At 41.5% G+C, this 18,423-nt stretch overlaps 1 protein-coding gene across 9 annotated transcripts in view; it reads left to right on the forward strand.

The window, feature by feature from the left end:
* Positions 1-18,423, forward strand: part of UTRN (utrophin) — a 945,243-nt gene that overhangs the window by 302,372 nt on the left and 624,448 nt on the right. For 8 of the 9 annotated variants that reach the window (XM_077486405.1, XM_077486408.1, XM_077486406.1 and 5 more), the window contains 6 exons: positions 2,517-2,666; positions 4,837-4,998; positions 8,157-8,285; positions 11,788-11,961; positions 14,170-14,325; positions 17,051-17,221. In XM_077486405.1, the coding sequence (XP_077342531.1) occupies positions 2,517-2,666; positions 4,837-4,998; positions 8,157-8,285; positions 11,788-11,961; positions 14,170-14,325; positions 17,051-17,221 (942 nt within the window). Of the gene's footprint in view, positions 1-2,516; positions 2,667-4,836; positions 4,999-8,156; positions 8,286-9,591; positions 9,741-11,787; positions 11,962-14,169; positions 14,326-17,050; positions 17,222-18,423 lie in introns of those variants that run through there. The other variant, XM_077486412.1, reaches the window with a different exon arrangement.

Genomic DNA, 18,423 nt, shown 5'->3' on the forward strand with positions numbered 1-18,423 from the left:
GAATGCATCGTACGCTAGCTCTTTATGAAAGATTTACCTTAGAACGAAGCCCTCCAGCGGCACCCGCACACTGCTGAGACGGCTGACATCTTCCCCATTGTTTCTTCCAAGTTCGCGGGCTCTGACACTGAGTGGCCGGAGCCACAATGACGTCACTTGAATGTTGGCAAATAAGGCGCTAGGGAAATGAAACAATAGGAATTTTGCTCATCATTAGCTGTTTAACGTGAACATATTGTCATCTTATTTACTAACATCAGTGACATTCACTTTGCTAAGTGAGTAGATGCTTTTCTATTAATAAATGAACCCTATTACATAATTTGAATCCAAGGATCTTACATATAACAAGGAAGAAGTCCTAATCCCATTAAACCACCGCATCAACCTATCGATTTCAGGCATTACTGACCCCCTAAATTCATATTTTTGTAAATGCTGTCCTCTGAACATGACAGCAAGTCGAATCAAACCAAGCGGTGCTTTTTATTGCTGGAGCCTTAGATTCTTATTGTTTAACTGATGTTAAGGATAGATGGTGTACTCTTTTGAGTCTAAAGCAAATGAAGATGTGATAAGAAATATGTTCATACCACTAATGCTGTGCTGCGCTCAATTATTTGATATTTTTTTGCTCTCTGCTTCATATCTTTTCATTCTTCTTTGAACAGTTGAAGCAATAAGAAAGAGTTCTGTTCTTTTTTTTTTTCCTTTTTTTTTGCATAGTTTTTCTTTTCTAAGGCCAGCCATACGCGGTTCAAATTTAGATTCAGCAGGAACTGGCCGAGATTCCAACTGGTAATGGGCAGGCTGAATGTACGAAGGTGGTCAATCGATAAACTTTAGTACAACCAGGCTGCTGGATTCTATTACAATTATCACTAGAGGAAAGAAATTCCCACTGTGTATGAGCATGCGTGAGTTTTTGCGTGTCAGAATTGCATACACACGATTGGAATTTCCGATAGAAAGTTTTTCCGTCAGGAAAACTAAGGGGGACATAAATCCTCAGGGAGGGTCGGTTCCTGCGTGTTCCTCCTATGTGTCCCAGTGTAAATAGGGTTTACGCAGAGGGGGTCACTTGAATGCTCAATATACTCTCTATAGAGCCTCCTCTGCTGCCACTTCCAGCAATGTCTCCTCGCTAATTGCTGGAAGGGGCAGCAGAGGAGGCTCTATATCCCTTTTTCTACCCGAGTATATTGAGCATTCAAGCAGTCCCTGGGACCCATCCCTTGGAAGGAAATGGAGTGACCCCCTCTGTGTAAACCCTATTTTATCTTGCAGGAGCCGACCCTCCCTGAGGATTTATCTCCCCCTTATCTTCTAAATGCTGTTTACCTTAGCAGTAAGGTAATTATTTAGTATATCTACGGGTATTATTGACACCGAAGGACCACCGTGTATTTAAAGTCACAGTGGCACCAGATGTTTTTTTTTTTTAAACTTCCACATGCTGTTCCTGTAGAACATCTACCTAACTTGCACCCTGCACTTTGGACCCAGAACAGTGTCCAACTATCTACTTATATATCTTGGACTTATATTTCCCCCCTTTTTTTATCTTGACATACTTTATATTTATCAATTTGTCTATGGCCGCGTACACACGCGGGGACTGTTCGCCCAACTTTGTTCGTCAAACAGTTTGAGCGGACAGTCCGCTCAAAATTAGCATGGACGGACTTGGCCACACACGACGAACGAACAGTCCGCTGAAACTTGCGCGATGACGTGAACGGCACGTACGACGGGACTAGAAATACGACGTCCTATACACTGCAATGCAACCTTCGGCGTGTAAATCCTTTCTGAGCATGCGCGGAACTTAGTTTGACGAACAAGCCTACACACGCGGGGACTGTCCGCTCAAACCAAGTTTCAGCGGACAGTTTTACGGAATTTCGGAAAAACTTTGTTCGTCAGACTGTCTGCTGAAACTGTCCACTGAAGCCCACACACGAGCGGACTGTCCGCCGAAACACTGTTCAGCGGACAAAGTTGAGCGAACAGTCCCCGCGTGTGTACGCGGCCTATTTCTTCACGGTTGATTGAAAACCACAGTCACGATTATCTCTGTGTTTGAAATTTTAGTTTTATTCACACTTGCATGTGATTACTCATCTGCACGTTAGCACTTTATATTGTGATGAAGTTTACTTTATGACACAGTGGATTGCTTTTATATACATTTATTGATGAATTTTGTCACGTGTTGGACACATTTTTATTGCCCGCATTGAGAATTATTTTCACGTTATTAATAATTTATCATTTTGTCAGGAGCACAACACCAATCACTTTGCTATTTGTTTCACATTGAGTAGTGTTTGACTCATACGGTGTCTGCAGAACCTCATACATATACTTTACCATTCCATAGTAGCGCGGGAGTACCCACCATACATATAGCTTGAAGACCTATATCCCATTTCAGCATCAGACATGAAAGTGACAATGAATATGTAAATGTAAAACTTAGTAAAAGTGTTTTGCTTTTTTCTGCAACCATTCAGTCCTTAGAGTCAGTCCTGCGGCACCCTGCAGATAACAGAACACAGATCCGTGAACTTGGCCAGACCTTGATTGATGGTGGAATCCTTGATGACATCATTAGCGAGAAGCTAGAAGTCTTTAATGCTCGTTACGAAGAACTTAGTCATTTGGTAAGTACTTAGTGTTACTAAACCCAGGACCCTATATTCACTATATCTGGTCTCCCAGAGTACACAGAACATGGAAATGCAATTATTTTAGTAAATATAAACTGATAAATAGCATTTCTCATCAGAAGTATATAGCAGTCTTGTGAACTTGTATCAGTGTCTGGCCAAGCATTAGTTAAAGCTTGTAGGAGGAGTTTTTCTTCTAGTCTGACTGTCCTATGAGACTACAAACCTCCCCAGATCCACCCGCACTCAGCCTCTTCACGGTGACGGTCTACCTCTGCACTCACCCCTCCGCGGCTTCCTTGGCTTCTCCTCCCAGCCAACCCTATCCGTCTCCTGTTTTGATTGGCTGCGAGGAGAAGCCGGAAAACAATAGTGAATATTAATTTGCTATTGTCACATTGCCTCCCGAGCCCAACCTTTTCAAGCCAATTCAGAGCCTCAGGCTCTAATCATGTGGCTTGAAAAAAAGTAAAAACCTCATACAAAAGGCGGTGCCCCTGAGCCCCTAATACACCAGCCACTCCGGCCTCTCTGGTGTCATGCAAAACTTTCTAGAAATACACACCAAACTGAGCATGTGCGAAGTGTCCACAAGACTCCGTACTATCAGCAGATGGATTGGAGACTGTGGAAGAAGGGGAGGATCATTGAAGGTAGGATCAAACAGCCTTTTTACACAATGCAGAGGATTAACCCCTTAGGTTCCACAGTGAGTATAACAAGCATGTTTTACTGCACATACAGATTTTACTGTTGTGGGTTTAGGAACACATTACATTTAAAACTGTCAGCTGTGTGCCACATCCTAGGTCTTCTGTCCTGTTTTCGTACATACAGGTTTGATGGTCTGAAGAATACATAAATACTGTCCTGAGGATACAGTTTTATAGTACATACAGGATTATTTATAAAGGTGAAGATCAGTGTTCAGTAATCCACAGCAAAAAATCGGCAATCCTCTTTTTAAATCAAAATGTGCTAAATAGATAAATGGTAAAATCATATTGGTTTCCAAAGGTGATTGCACCTTACACATCATCACTTGTTATATATATTTTTTGCACTGGAGGGTGCAAAATCTGGTGCAGCTCTGCATAGAAACTACTTCTATTTTTTTTTTCAAACTTAATTTAGAAGCTGAATGGCTATCATGCACAGCTGCACCAGGTTTTGCACTCTCCATTTTTAGTAAACCAAACAATGTGATGTGTTGTAAAAATGCAAAAGAGCACAGGTGCACAACACACACACATTGGGCACACCATAATTTATGACCACTGGTATGAAAATAGGCCTTTAGTATGTTAACTTTTCAGATTGAAGAAATTGAGCATATAGGGTTGATTTTACTAAAAATGGAGAGTGCAAAATATGGTGCCGCTCTGCATAGAAACCAATCAACTTCCAAATTTAATTTTTTTTTTAGCCAAAGCTTAATTAAACAAGCTGAAGTTAGAAGCTGATTGTTTACCATGCAGAACTGCACCAGATCTTGCACTCTCCAGTTTTAGTAAATCAACCCCTCTATCTCGCAGCCCTGTGAAGAGCTCTTCTGTGTTCTTTCTGTATGTGGGAAACCTTTTAGTAGACTTGTTAAAAATTTGGAACTTTAACCCTGGGTCAAGATCCTATAGTGAGGGCTCACATTTTGAAGGTATAGGACAAATGATCACCAGCTTCTGAAATCAGAAAAGTTAGGAAATCACTTCTGAAATAAATTCATGGTTGCTGGAGTGCAGAGAGAATGCAGCCAGCAGCATAGCTAGTCAGCTGCAAGTGGTTCTGTTCCTCCATATCCCTAATGTCTGTGGCAGGTAAAGGGTTAAATCAAATGAGTTAAATTCTTTCTTCTGATGAAAAATACCTTCTCAACTACATAAAATGTGTTCTGCAGGTTGAAAATGAATAAAGAAAATTCCCAAGCCCATGTGTACATTCATACACAATCACACTACGTATTTTTATATCCTCTGCACAGTAACTGACTCACAGGAACAAAACATATTTTCACAAGTAAGGACCTGACAGACACTCTTTATTAGTTTGTGGAATGTAACACATCAACAGTGAAGTGGAGTGTTGGTAGAGGCAATGTGACATTGGAAGGTACTGTGCTAAAATCATGAAGATGAATAGGAGTTTAAATCAGATTGTATCTTTTCAGGCTGTGGCGAGACAGATCGCTTTAGAGCAGCACCTACAGACCCTTCGTGAGAGTGATCACATGTTACAAACACTACAAGAGTCCCTGGAAGAGCTGGATAAACAGCTGACCACGTACCTGACCGATAGAGTCGATGCTCTGCGAATGCCACAGGAGGCTCAGGTATCTCAGCAATGGTTTTCATGTCCTCTCCTATTCAAATGTAATCTAACCACTCAAATCATCACCTATAGCATAATATTATTATAGTAATGTGGAATAAACGGATTGATCGATTTTGCAAAAATAGAATTAGAAGTGGGTAACAGCAGTATTTGTGAGAATCTAAGAATTTTGTGTATGACTATACATGGCGTAGGGTAACATCATTGTTATGATTAGGTGTGGGCTTAAAGAAAGTTAATGAAGAGTTTTAGGTGGAAAGTATGAAGCTTGCATGAAAGATTATACTTACACAGCCCTGACGTAAACATCTTGCACCCTGCATTTCCATCATTCTTTGCCTGTCGGTTCTGCTTGTCAGCCCTAGTGATTGGAGTGGGAAATCTCCGTGTGTTAGCTCAGCCAGATAATTTTACACAAAAATACATTGTTTTTGGATAAATACCTTCCGTGGGAAATGATCTAACTAGGTTATCATGGAACTTAAAAGTTTACTATGTTTTGCCCTGTACACATGGTCAGACATTCCGACCACAAAATCCGTCTGATTTTTTTCCGACGGATTTTGTCCGAAACTTGTGTTGCATACACATGGTCGCGCAAAGTTCTGATCGTTCTGAACGAGGTGACGTCAAATGTATGTCGGGATTATAAACAGGCCAGTAGCCAATAGCTTTCGTCTCTTAGTTTATTCTGAGCATGCGTGGCACTTTGTCTGTCGGAATTGTCTACACAATGATCGGAATTTATGCGATTGGATTTTGTTGTCAGAAAATTTTAGATCCTGCTCTCAAACATTGTGCCTCAGAAATTCTGATGGAAAAAGTCCGATGGGGCTCACACACGATTGGATTTTCTGACAACATAATCCGATCAGACTTTTTCCGTGTGTGTTCAGGGCATTGATCTTATAGTCTTTGCACACCATGATTTTAGAATTGTGTGGTTTAAAGCCCAACTTCAGACAATTTTAATTCGAACCTCTGACAGTGTTTTATTACTGGAACAAGTAAAAATGAGGTGCTGGATTGAAGTTATTAGTAGATTGATCAGATTGCAACTAGGCATAGTGGCTCCGGTAAGGCTGCTCTAATCAAGGCAGGCTACCCCAAAAGCAGGGGGTCTGGATTTGAAGTTTCATATGCACAAAGTCCACTGAGAGTGCCAAAAATGCCTTAAAGTCCAAAAGCTTCTATTAAAATTTGTTCACAAAGAGAAAACACAGAACAGCCAGTTTCAGGGACTCAAATATCTCCCCGTTTTCCTGACAGGGCTTAAAGTCGAATTCCAGGATAATCCTAACTAACCTTAAAAATGCTCCCTCTTAACCCCTATGCTGACTATACCTGTGTAAGAAAGATCTATATACTTATCTATTTTCAGGCCGCTTTGGTCTAGTGGCGTGATCCGGCTTCGCTATGTCAGCCAATGGTGACTGCAGGGAAGGAGAAAAAGCACTGACAATGGATGGGCCATAAGAGCCCCATAGGAGCCTATGGGTGATGTCCACGCTCCCGGGAATTCCAGCCATTGCCGAATGCTTTATCCTTTGCCCTACAGCTACTGCTGGCTAACATAGGAGATCACCTAATCTGATAATAGGTAAATACAGTATATACATCTTTCGTATACAGGTTAGTCAGCATAGGTTTTAGGAGGTGGGAAGGAGCATTTAATCTGGAATTCTACTTTAGGTATATGTAGAGAATTGGTTTACTAAAACTGGAGAAGGCAAAGTCTGGTATAGCTGTGCATGGTAGCCAATCTGCTTCTAACTTCAGCTTGTTTAATTAAGCTTGGGCCAAAAAAAACTGGAAGCTGGTTTCCATGCAGAGCTGCACCAGATTTTGCACACTCCAGGTTTCGTAAATCAGCCCCTAAAGTGGCACACCAGGTTTTAATTGTTTGCTGCATTACAAAAAGTAGACATGACAAAGATCAGTGGATCAATAAAACAGCATAGATGACTTTTATTACTCCCTGTGTTCCATTCACGGGTGATTGTCCCCTCACTTCTAAGCATTGTACTAATTATAATAATGCATGAAAACAATAAAATAATGAGACTGATCCATTTCCTAACAAGGCATTAGGAGTTGGGTAAGAGCAGTACCTCATGAGGTGAATACCACAAACAGAATAAAAATAAATATAACATACGATGCGCTAGATAGGTCCTATACCTAATAATCCGTGCCTTGATCTATAATTATAGATGCACACCATTTTGGCTGTAGACACACTATCTACAGCCACAAGTTTTTTTTATTTTTTTTACTATTTTATAGAATGGGAAATGGTTATTAGAACCCTAATTGCCACTGGGGTGATTCATCCCCTCTATTTGTTCTCATCATCATTGTCATCAGGACAGAAAGTGATGGGAAACCAACATATTACATAACAGAAGCTAAAGAAAAATCTACCAAGCAGGAGGGGAGGGGAAAAGTCAATATAACTGACAATGAGGGGTAAGCACAGCCTTGTCCTCTGCAGTGTGTTAAACGCATGTTGTGTCAAGAGGTAATGTGCTTTGTTTAAATGGTCTGCCTAATGCACCACAACAAATCAAAAATTGTGCATGTGGCATATTCTGCAGTACACCACAATGCAGGTGCACTGGGAAGGTGTGTTTGGTGCCATTTACAATGAATGGCAACCTCAGCGCACAAACATGCGTTATCGCAGCACACTGGTGTGAATGGGCCCTAAAAGCAATTAACTTTTCTTCCTGTTGTGTTTCCAAGAAAGGAGGACAAGAGAAATCTACCCAATGGGACACAGGCAGGAAAAATAGCAGGGGTATTATCCATATCCTACTCAACAAAGCTTTAAAATTACCTGTTTTCTCTTTTTAGATTTGTTGTCAGTGCACCCAGCCTTTTTTTTTTTACAAACATGTTCCTTTGGTCATTTTAAAACTGTGTTTCCTGAATTTTTCCTAAATGCCTTGTCTAGAAACAGGATGATTTACTGTGATACAGTAATATGTGTAGACCACTCCCAGCAATCACAAGACTGGGAAGAACATGATAAACTCTATTAAATAAAGAGGCTGTACTCTTTATTTTCTATTTCAAGCTAACATATCGACTGACTGATTTCTATAACGCATCCCGTACGTTTGTGAGTAATGGTCTGTTTTCTACTCTTTTAAGAAAATTCAAGCCGATATAAGTAGCCATGAAGCAACATTAGAGGAACTGAAGAAAATTTCACGACCTGTGATACTGTCCAGCCCAGAAGTTAAACCCACCCGAGGAGGATCACAGCTGGATGTTGCTCAGGTAATAATGTTTTAATAATAATAATGTGCTGCATTATCACTCTAACATGTTGTTAGTGTAACATGTGTAATACACAGTAGGCTTTAACCACTTGCCGACCAGCCGCTGTTATTATACTGCGGCGGGTCGGCACGATTCCACGAACCGTCGTAGCTATACGTCGGTCCCTTTAAGTGGGATAGCAGGCATGCTCGTTGCACAGGGGGGTGCAGACGCCCGTGACCGGCAGTTGCAATGACCGCCAGCCACGAGCGATCACGGGTACGAAAGGCAGAACAGGGACGTGTCTGTAAACACACACATCTCAGTTCTGTGAGGAGAGGGGAGAGAGATTGTGAGTGCCTATGAGCTGGGAACCACGATCTGTCATCTCCTATAGTCAGTCCCATCCCCCGCAGCTAGAATACACACATAGGGAACAGAGTTGACCCCTTGATCGCCCCTTAGTGTTAACCCCTTCCCTGCCAGTGACATTTATACAGTAATCAGTGCATTTTTATAGCACTGATGACTGTGTAATTGTTAATAGACCCAAAAACGTGTCCGATGTGTCGGCCATAATGTCGCAGTCTCGATAAAAATCGCAGATCGCCACCGTTACTAGTAAAAAATATAATAATAATAAAAATGCCATAAATCTATTCCCTATTTTTGTAGACGCTATAACTTTTGCGCAAACCAATCAATATACGCTATATATTTTCTATTTTTATTACCAAAAATATGTAGAAGAATACATATCAACATTAACCGAGGAAGAATTAGCTTTAAAAAAATAAAAATAAAAAATGGGGCTATTTATTACAGCAAAACAAGTAAAAAATATTGTGTTTTTTTCAAAATTGTCACTCTTTTTTTTGTTTATAGCGCAAAAAAAAAAACCCCGCAGAGGTGATAAAATGCCACCAAAAGAAAGCTCTATTTGTGGGAAAAAAATACGTCAATTTTGTTTGGGTATAGCGTCGCACGACCACGCAATTGTCAGTTAAATTTACGCAGTGCTGTATTGCAAAAAATGGCCTGGTCATTGAGCAGCCAATTCTTTCAGGGTTGAAGTGGTTAAAGTGACACTAAACAATATCCTTATTCTCCAAAATTAATCTATACAAATCTATTACTTATTAGCCCTGTAATCTATTTTTCATGAAATTGTTTCCTCTTGTGTTTTTCTGCCTCCTTGTAATGTCCTTCATGAGCTCCTAATCCTCTACTCCTTCCCTCACTGTTTGTTTGGAGCGAGCTGTGCACTTTAGTTACGGTCATGTGTGCTGTTCAATGCACACTACACATCCCGTAGTCTATAGTTCATCAGAGGAAAGAGCAGGAGAGGGTTGCTATGTTCCACATACAGTGGAACCGTGGAGAACAAACATAGTCATCCTCTAAGTGGAAATTGGATCAAAGCTGCAAAAAAAAAATATTTGGAGATTTGGAGGAGGCCGAGAGCAATAGAAGGTACTTATTTTAATTAATAATACATACTTAAATAGATTTTGTTTTTCAACCAGGGCTTAGTGTCACTTTAAAGCAAAACTTTGGGGGGGAAAAAATTCTTCCAATGCAGTGGAGCTATGCCTACACTGCATTGGTTAACTGCCTGTTTTATCCAGGGGCGCACAGAAAGGTTATACTCACCCAATCTGTCAATCCTCAGGAGAAGCACTCCCCCACGTCTAGTGGTGGACTGTTCCTGCTGTCCTCACGTCCACAGCCAGCTTAGGGCATTATAACTTCAGGAATAATACACCGCACAAAAGCACTAGGCCACAGGGGGAGCAGGTGCAGCAGGGACTGCTCTTGGATTCGGAGGATTAGTTACCTATATCTCCGCACTCCTCACCCCTAGAAAAAAATGAGCAGTTCAACCATACGGCACAGGCCCCAGTGCATGGGAGAAAAAAAAAACAATTGCACGGTCGTGCGATGTGGCTCCCAAACAAAATGGGCGTCTTTTTTTTTCCCCACAAATAGAGCTTTCTTTTGGTGGTATTTGATCACCTCTGCGGGTTTTTTTTTGCGCTATAAACAAAAATAGAGCGACAATTTTGAAAAAAAATGCAATATTTTTTACTTTTTGCTATAATAAATATCCCCCAAAATGATATAAAAAATGTTTTTTTCCTCAGTTTAGGCCGATACGTATTCTTCTACATATTTTTGGTAAAAAAAAATTGCAATACGCGTTTGATTGGTTTGTGCAAAAGTTATAGAATTTAAAAAATAGGGGATCGTTTTATGACATTTTTATTAATAATTTTTTTTTTACTAGTAATGGCGGCGATCAGTGATTTTTATTGCGACATTATGGCAGACACGTTGGGCAATTTTGACACATTTTTGGGACCATTGGCATTAATACAGCAATCAGTGCAATTAAAAATGCACGGATTTCTGTAAAAATTTCACTGGCAGTGAAGGGGTTAATCACTAGGGGGCAGTGTAGGGGTTAAGTGTGTGCTTTTTTAACTGTGGGGGGGACGTGGCTTGGCGTCTGACGTCACTGATCGTCTTTCCCTATATCAGGGAACAGACGATCAGTGACAGCCTTAGTAGGAAGCACAAGAAGAGGTTTGTTTACACTTACCTCTCCTCGTTCTTCAGCTCTGTGACCCGATCGCGGTACACCAGCGTGATAGGGTCCGCGGGTCCCGCGGCCACGGTCACGGAGCTCAGGACCGGGTCGCGAGTGCGTCGCCGACACGCGTGCGACCCACGGCTGGGCACTTAAAGGGAACGTGTGATTGTGCCCAGCCGTGCCATTCTGCTGACGTATATCAGTGTGAGGCGGTCCTTAAGCGGTTAAACATAAAATGTTAGCTTTCACTGCATTGCATACTAGCACATTACGAAAGACTTACCTGAAAATTAAGTCCTTCAGTGCTGACATGGCTCCCATCTTCCTTTCACAGGCAGCCGCCGTTTGATTGGTGATTTCACTCCCCAGGCATGCACACGGGAGTCACGGCCACGGCACAGCTCTCTCTATGGACTGCACACTGTCCATTGAGAGCACAGTGCACATGCGGCGGTGACGACACCGGCGATGCGAAAGTATATATCTCCTAAATGGTACATGTTTAGGAGATATTTACTATACCAACAGGCAAGCCTTATTATAGGCTTCCCGGTAGGTATAGATTTTAAATAAGCGTTACTACCACTTTTTAAAACATCTGATTTCTGTTGCAGTTTATGTATATAAAGGTTTCCTATCACTTCCTGTTTTCTAGAAACACAGGAAATGCAGTGAATCTCCCCAAGGAGGTCACATTCAGCAATATAACTGATAAGAGACAGAACCTTTGCTATCTGTGTCTAGGATTTTTGAACTTTCTATCCCAGTGTCCACAAAGGAAACCCATTGTTAAATAAAAAAAGTGTTAGTTGGACTTGCACTTTATAATTACGCAATATATTTCCTTTTTTTTTTTGGGCTTTGGGCAAAGGTGAGGTTTCGATTGTTGAAAAAAAAAAATAAGTAAACATATTTTACCATATACAGAGGAAGTTTCGAGAAGTGTCTACTAAGTTCCAGCTGTTCCAAAAGCCAGCAAATTTTGAACAGAGGATGCTGGACTGTAAGCGTGTCCTAGAGGGAGTGAAAGCTGAGCTTGGTGTACTTGATGTCAAAGATATTGATCCAGATGTCTTGCAGAAACACATGGATGGCTGCATGGTAAGCATACATAACAGAGATTGGACTATGGTTATTAACTTCCTACAGTGCATGACACTAAAGCCAGACAAGTGCAGTCTGTGAATAAGATACAGCCATTATAGTTATATACTAGTTTTAGGGTTCTGATACACTGTCTGGATATCTATCAGAAGCAAAAAGTTTGTGCAGAGGAAAACAAAGAACAAGGATTGCATGGATGCTCATGTACAATGCCAGTAACTTCACTCAACGTGAGCAGTGGGACACAATAGAGATAACCTGGAGCTTGGTTTTATTCTCCTGCAGTGAATATGTGTAAAATAGTGTAATCTTTGTAGAGTACTAGATTTTGTTGGCTGATTTATCTAGGTTTTAACCTATTTTGGGTTTAAAGTGGTTCTAAAGCCTAAACATTTTTTTACCTTAATGCATTTTTCGGACATTCCAACCACAAAATTCGTCTGATTTTTTCAGACGGATTTTGGCCCAAATTTGTCTTGCATACACACGGTCACACAAAGTTGTCGGAATTTCCGATCGTTCTGAATGAGGTGACGTCAAACACGTATGTCGGGACTATAAACGGGCCAGTAGCCAATAGCTTTCATCTCTTAGTTTATTCTGAGCATGTGTGGCACTTTGTCCGTCACAATTGTCTACACGTGATCGTAATTTATGCGATCAGATTTTGTTGTCGGAAAATTTTAGATCCTGCTCTCGAACTTTGTGCGGCAGAAAATCCAACGGAAAAAGTCAGATGGAGCCCACACACGATGCGATCACACATTTTCCGTTGGAAAATTTGACCATGTGTATAGGGCCTTAAGATAAACAATGTTTAGGTAGCAGTATACCCCCTCTCCCACCCCTTATTCGTCCTTACTAAATCCAGAGCTGTGCCTGTCTGTAGCGGTTCTCTCACTTCTCCCCGCTCTCACAGGCTTGGCTGAGAGCAGCTAGAGCCACTGGCTCCCTAGCATTCAGAAAGAAACACAAACATTCCCGTTGTAAAAAATGAAGATAACCCCCAGCAGCTGGAATAACCCTAACTCTCTGGACAGATAATTCTATGTATTGAGCAAAACCAGTTCTGTAGTAACAATAATATACCCTATGTAATAATAATATACCCTATGTAAAATTAGATCATAAATATAAAACATATATTAATACATAAAGTGAAAATGCATTCCAAAGAAAATAATTCTTGTGTCAAGTGCACAAAAAACTTCTTCTCACTCTGTAGAGCAGGGGTAGGGAACCTCGGCTCTCCAGCTGTTTTGAAACTACAAATCCCATAATGCCTCTGCCTCTAGGAGTCATGCCTGTGATTGTTACGGTCTTGTAATGTCTCATGGGACTTGTAGTTTCAAAACAACTGGAGAGCCGAGGTTCCCTACCCCTGCTGTAGAGTGTCTACAAAAAGTGCAGCAAACCACACATGAATGGACTATCACCAGATATTAGGACCCTTAGATATCAATGGGTCACAACAAGAATATTGCAATAAATACAGAGCCACCGGGTGTGTTTCTCCTTCACTCAGGTCTGCTCTGTAGGCTCCAATAGTGCTCTGGAATACAAGAAATATCAAGGAGAAAGCAAAAAGTCAAGCCCATAATGAAGTAGTTAATTAAAACCCACTTTATAAATGTAAAAAATATGCTTATATAAGTCTTGAATGTGACCGCAACACATAATGGATGGGTAAAACAAATATGGCGGATGCCCCACTTCTGTTTCCAGTCCATCGTTTGACATCATGTCATCCTCTTTGTCACTCAGTGCCCATGCTTGATATTGTGGACACTTTGCAATGTGAAAATAAGTTTTTTGTCCTCATGATTTTGAACTCAAGGGCTTGTAGTCTTCATTGGAAATCCATGTGATAGAGTGACAACGCAGGAGCAACATTTGGAAGCAGGGGCAGATCGATGTCACCCTATAACAGGAAGTTCCTCAACAAAGACCTCATAATACAGGATACACATGTACTATATAAATGTAAGCTGAAGATTTTAAATTATGGTATGAGAAATATGTGCGATTTTAGTGATTGGATCTACACATACTTTAAATGTATTTTGAAATACTGATCGTACAAGCTCCTCAAATCTGTGTTCATATTACTTTCCTGAATTTTTCTTTATAGACTGCAATGGAGATTTTCTGTACAAGTACCTGTCTTTCTGTAGATAAAAGTAACATGCTGTGTTTGTCATGCAGAAATTGTACAAGACCCTGAGTGAAGTAAAGCTGGAGGTTGAAACTGTTATAAAGACAGGAAGACAAATCGTGCAGAAGCAGCAGACTGATAATCCAAAGCTAATGGACGAGCAGCTAACATCTTTAAAACTCCTGTATAATGACCTCGGTGCTCAGGTCTGTCTATTGACGCATTTTATTTATGACTGGAGATTGTGAGTTTTACGTGGTGGGGAAATGCATAGTATAAAGATTATACCTTATAGCTGACCCAAACCTGCTACTGAAACTAAAAACGGCAAAACCTGCGATTCCAGCTCTCTTGCGTATAAAGAACAAAACAGGCCGCTAGCACTGGTCCACTTTTTGAAAAAAATACAGTTGTATTTATTTAAACGATTATTAAACTTCAAATATAGCTAAAAGTGTGCAATGTACATATGTGTTAGTTAACAATTATAACATAAAAAAACTGTGTGACTTTCCCTGCACTTGATTTATAAATGTCCCATTGTAGCTACAGCTTGACCTGAACTCGGAGTTGGTTCCTTTTTCTGAGTACTGTTGGGTGCTTATTGTTCTAGGTGCTCTTTTTCATTTCAGCAAAAACAAACATGTAAATAATTGCATTCATTCAAAAGGTCCATAAAGAGCATTGGTGCACAGGGCCGCACATAACGGGGTACCACTGGTCCTCCTGTATGGGGCTCGGGCCCCATCAGTTTAATAGGGGGGCCCAGGCAGCTGACAAGCAGAATAAAGGGGGACCTGGACAGAAGGTGAGGCAGGGGAGACATTTACTGGAACTTCCTCTTGCCAGCTTTCAATAGTTGCTGCAGGGGGGGAACTACAGGGGATCAGTTCCAGTAAATGGCAGTTTTACAGTTTTATCTTGTAGGATTAGTGGGAAGTTCATAAGTTATGTTGTTTGTTGTGCGTTGCAGCACACTACAATGCCGGTGCATTGGCTTAACGCATTTTTGCAATGCAGAAGTGTAAATCTGGCCGTTTTTTTTTTTTATTGTCAATGTTCATGATACATTTTGATATCTGTAAAATATTTTTTAGTTAACACTGCCCATTCGAGTGCATTGTTTTGCTTGACTTGCTAAGCATATTTACAGTGTCTACTGCTTATCGTCAGTTCTCCCAATAACTGTATCACTGACATTTCATTTCAGAGATGAAGTCAACTGGTGGAGTAAGGCCAAGCAGCACACACAGGGGGCACAGGGCCATTTAGTCAAGTGCTGTTTGAATCTACAAGGCTCTAAAGGCCCGCATAAATGATTGTCAGATGCCAGTAAAAGTTCAGGAGAAAGAAAAAAGTGGAAGTTTTATGATAAAAATCAGGATGATGTGAAATAGAAACAGAAAACATTAAATGCTTTCTGTGACCATGATTCCTGATAGTCCTGATTCCGGGGAGATTCTGGCTTCTCTTGCTCCTTACTGAGAGGCAGGGGATTTGTACCGATGGCGCTGCTGAATCTGTTTTGGGTCTGCCAGGCACTCACAACATGTAGCCAGGGGTGGACTTTGGGCACTGCCTGGCGGGAGGGTGAGGGGAGTCCAGGATGGGAGTAGATGAGGCAGGGCGACTAGGGGACAGCCAATGATGGGAGCGGAGGAGGCGGCAGATTGGTTATGCTGGAAGTAGCTCACTTGTGAGTGCTACATGCAGCTGCTGATAGAGCCGGTGGGCAGCGGGAAGGTGAAGGGAATCCGTGATATTAAATTACATGACAGAACACTGACTTCACAGATAATGTAGTGATCAGGGAACCCTGCTGATAGGATCCAGAAACATTACAGGCATCTGAAAGTTGTAGAACATTATACAGCTATAATTTTAAGGGTATGTGGGGGGGGGGGGGGGGGGGCTCTCTTGGTGTAGGATAGAGGAAATGGTGAGTCCCCTCATCTCTCCCACCCTCCCTCTCACCTCTCCTTTCTCCCTGACCCCCCCTCACCACCATTCTCTCTGACCCCCCTCCTCTCTCTCACCCCCCCCCCCCCCCCTCAGCCCAATTTCTCCCTCTCACCCGCTTTCTCTCTGTCTCTCACCTGGTTTCTATATCTCACCCCTTTTCTCTCTCTCTGACCCCCTCTTGCTCTCACATCCCCCCCCTTACCCCCTCCCCTCTCTCAACCTTCCTTTCTCTCTCACCCACCCCTAACCTCACCTCCCTCTCTCTCACCCCTCTTGCTCTCTCTCTCTCATGCCCCCTCACCCCTCTCTGACCCCCCCACCCACTCTCTCTTTCACCCAAATCTCTGTGTCACCCCACTCCCTCTCTCTCACCCCCCCCCCCCAATTGAAAGCATTTTCCCTCTTTTTTTGTTTTGTTTCAGTAACGTGTACATTTTTACATGTGCCCTTTTCACCTGGGCTAATAGAGACATGGGTTTCTGCATCAGGTACAAAAAAAGCAAGGAAACCTCCCTCCCACTATCCAAAACTGAAAAAAGGTTTTAGCTTTAGATACACTTATAGAATCAAAGCATTTGCATTGCAATTACATTTTAGTTACAGTGAAGTGTCTGTTCCTGTGGATTCACAGTGTGCTCAGGATTGCTAATGACAAGTTCCTTTATGCTTTTGTGCGACAGCGGAATTGAAACTGAATAGCTGATTGGCACTCATATGGTTACTCTCAAAATAACATCTGTATAAGTTCTGTTTGTAGATCCATGGTGCTAGAGATTGTATCCTTATAACTGATATTTGGGGTAAATTGATTTTGCCTGGTGATGCAGAAAAATATAATGGATAGGAAAAATAAGTTGCAGCCTAATAAGTGTCATGTGATAATTGGTGCTTGCATTGTCATTTGTATAAAGACTCTAACATAGTCAGTAGTGTGCTGCTTTTCTTAATGAGCTCTCTGTTTTGCTGCAGGTAACAGAAGGAAAGCAAGATTTGGAACGTGCCATTATTTTAGCCGCAAAGCTGAAAAAAGAATCGGCCTCTCTGTCTGAATGGCTTAGCGCTACTGAATCCGAGCTCATTCTGAAAACCACAGCTGATGGTCTGTGTGCAGATCTGGATGTGGAAATTGCTTGGGCTAAAGTAAGCACTGTTTGTTTCTGTTTGTATTGTAGCTGAAATAAGGGATTTGTCTGGTCAGTAATGTTGGCAATGGATGGTCTCTAGAGCTAAGTGACTAAGAAGTGCTCAAGTGGAGAGGAGTAAATCAAGTAAAGTAGGTAGAATGTGCAATAAGGGGGAGCCAAGAAAAGCATGCAGCCTGCTTATACAAGCATTCTTTTATCAGTTGTGTTTCATAAGGAAACTGAATGTAAAGTATAACAATAAAAACAACAAAACAGAGGGAAGCAGTGATTTGTACTGCAAAATACATTAATTTGCATGATTTAGGTCACCTTTCCCTAAAAGTTATGTATTGTTGCTAATTACATGACATCTAATTGAGATTACAGAGTGCATCACCTAGCCTGATGTGGGTAAATGCCTCCTATTAACTCCCAACAATGAGCTGACATTGTAATCCTTAGCAAAGCTTAAAGAGGAAGTAAACCCTTATGAGTTTACTTCCTCTTTCATTCCCTGCAAAGGTAAAGCATAATGGACTACTATGCATCACATAGTAGTCCATTATGTGTCACTTACCTGACACAGGAGCCAGCGATGTCACCGCTGTACCCTGTAGTCCGGCGCATCCATCTTCTCGGTGGGTCTCACTGCTCCGCCGCTGTCATTCGGCGAAGCCGCGATGACACGACTCCCTTGCATGCGCACGGGAGCTGCCACGCGCGGCATATCGCCGTTGACGGGTGCCGCGCTCAGTGCGCCTGCGTGACGCTGTCTACGGCACATACGCCGTAGACAGCGGTGCCTGTCTTTTGGCAAAGATCTCCTAAACCTGTTTAGGTTTAGGAGATATTTCTTGGACCTACAGGTAAGCTTTAATCTAGGCTTACCTGTAGGTCAAAGTGTGTTGTAAGGGTTTACAACCACTTTAACTTTTTGAATGTTTTTTTTATCATTTAGTCAAAGTGACCCTTTAACACAGATGGAATGGCTTGTAAACCACTTACATAAAGTTTATGGATACTTAATCCTGTAAATAGTAGGGTAAAATGTACCCTTATTAACTGGCACATGAACTTAATAGTGGGGAGGTATTTGCCCATAACTTCAAAATTCTTACTGATCTTAGGAGCCTTGAAACCTGAAACATTCAATTATGCAACTTTCAATCCCCATTTTGGAAAGTTAATTAATCCTTTCTGCCACCTCACTTGGTCATT

Source organism: Lithobates pipiens, unplaced genomic scaffold, assembly GCF_037356315.1.
Source record: "Lithobates pipiens isolate NorthernLeopardFrog02 unplaced genomic scaffold, aLitPip1_a1.2 Scaffold_18, whole genome shotgun sequence".
NCBI classification, from domain to species: Eukaryota; Metazoa; Chordata; class Amphibia; order Anura; family Ranidae; genus Lithobates; species Lithobates pipiens.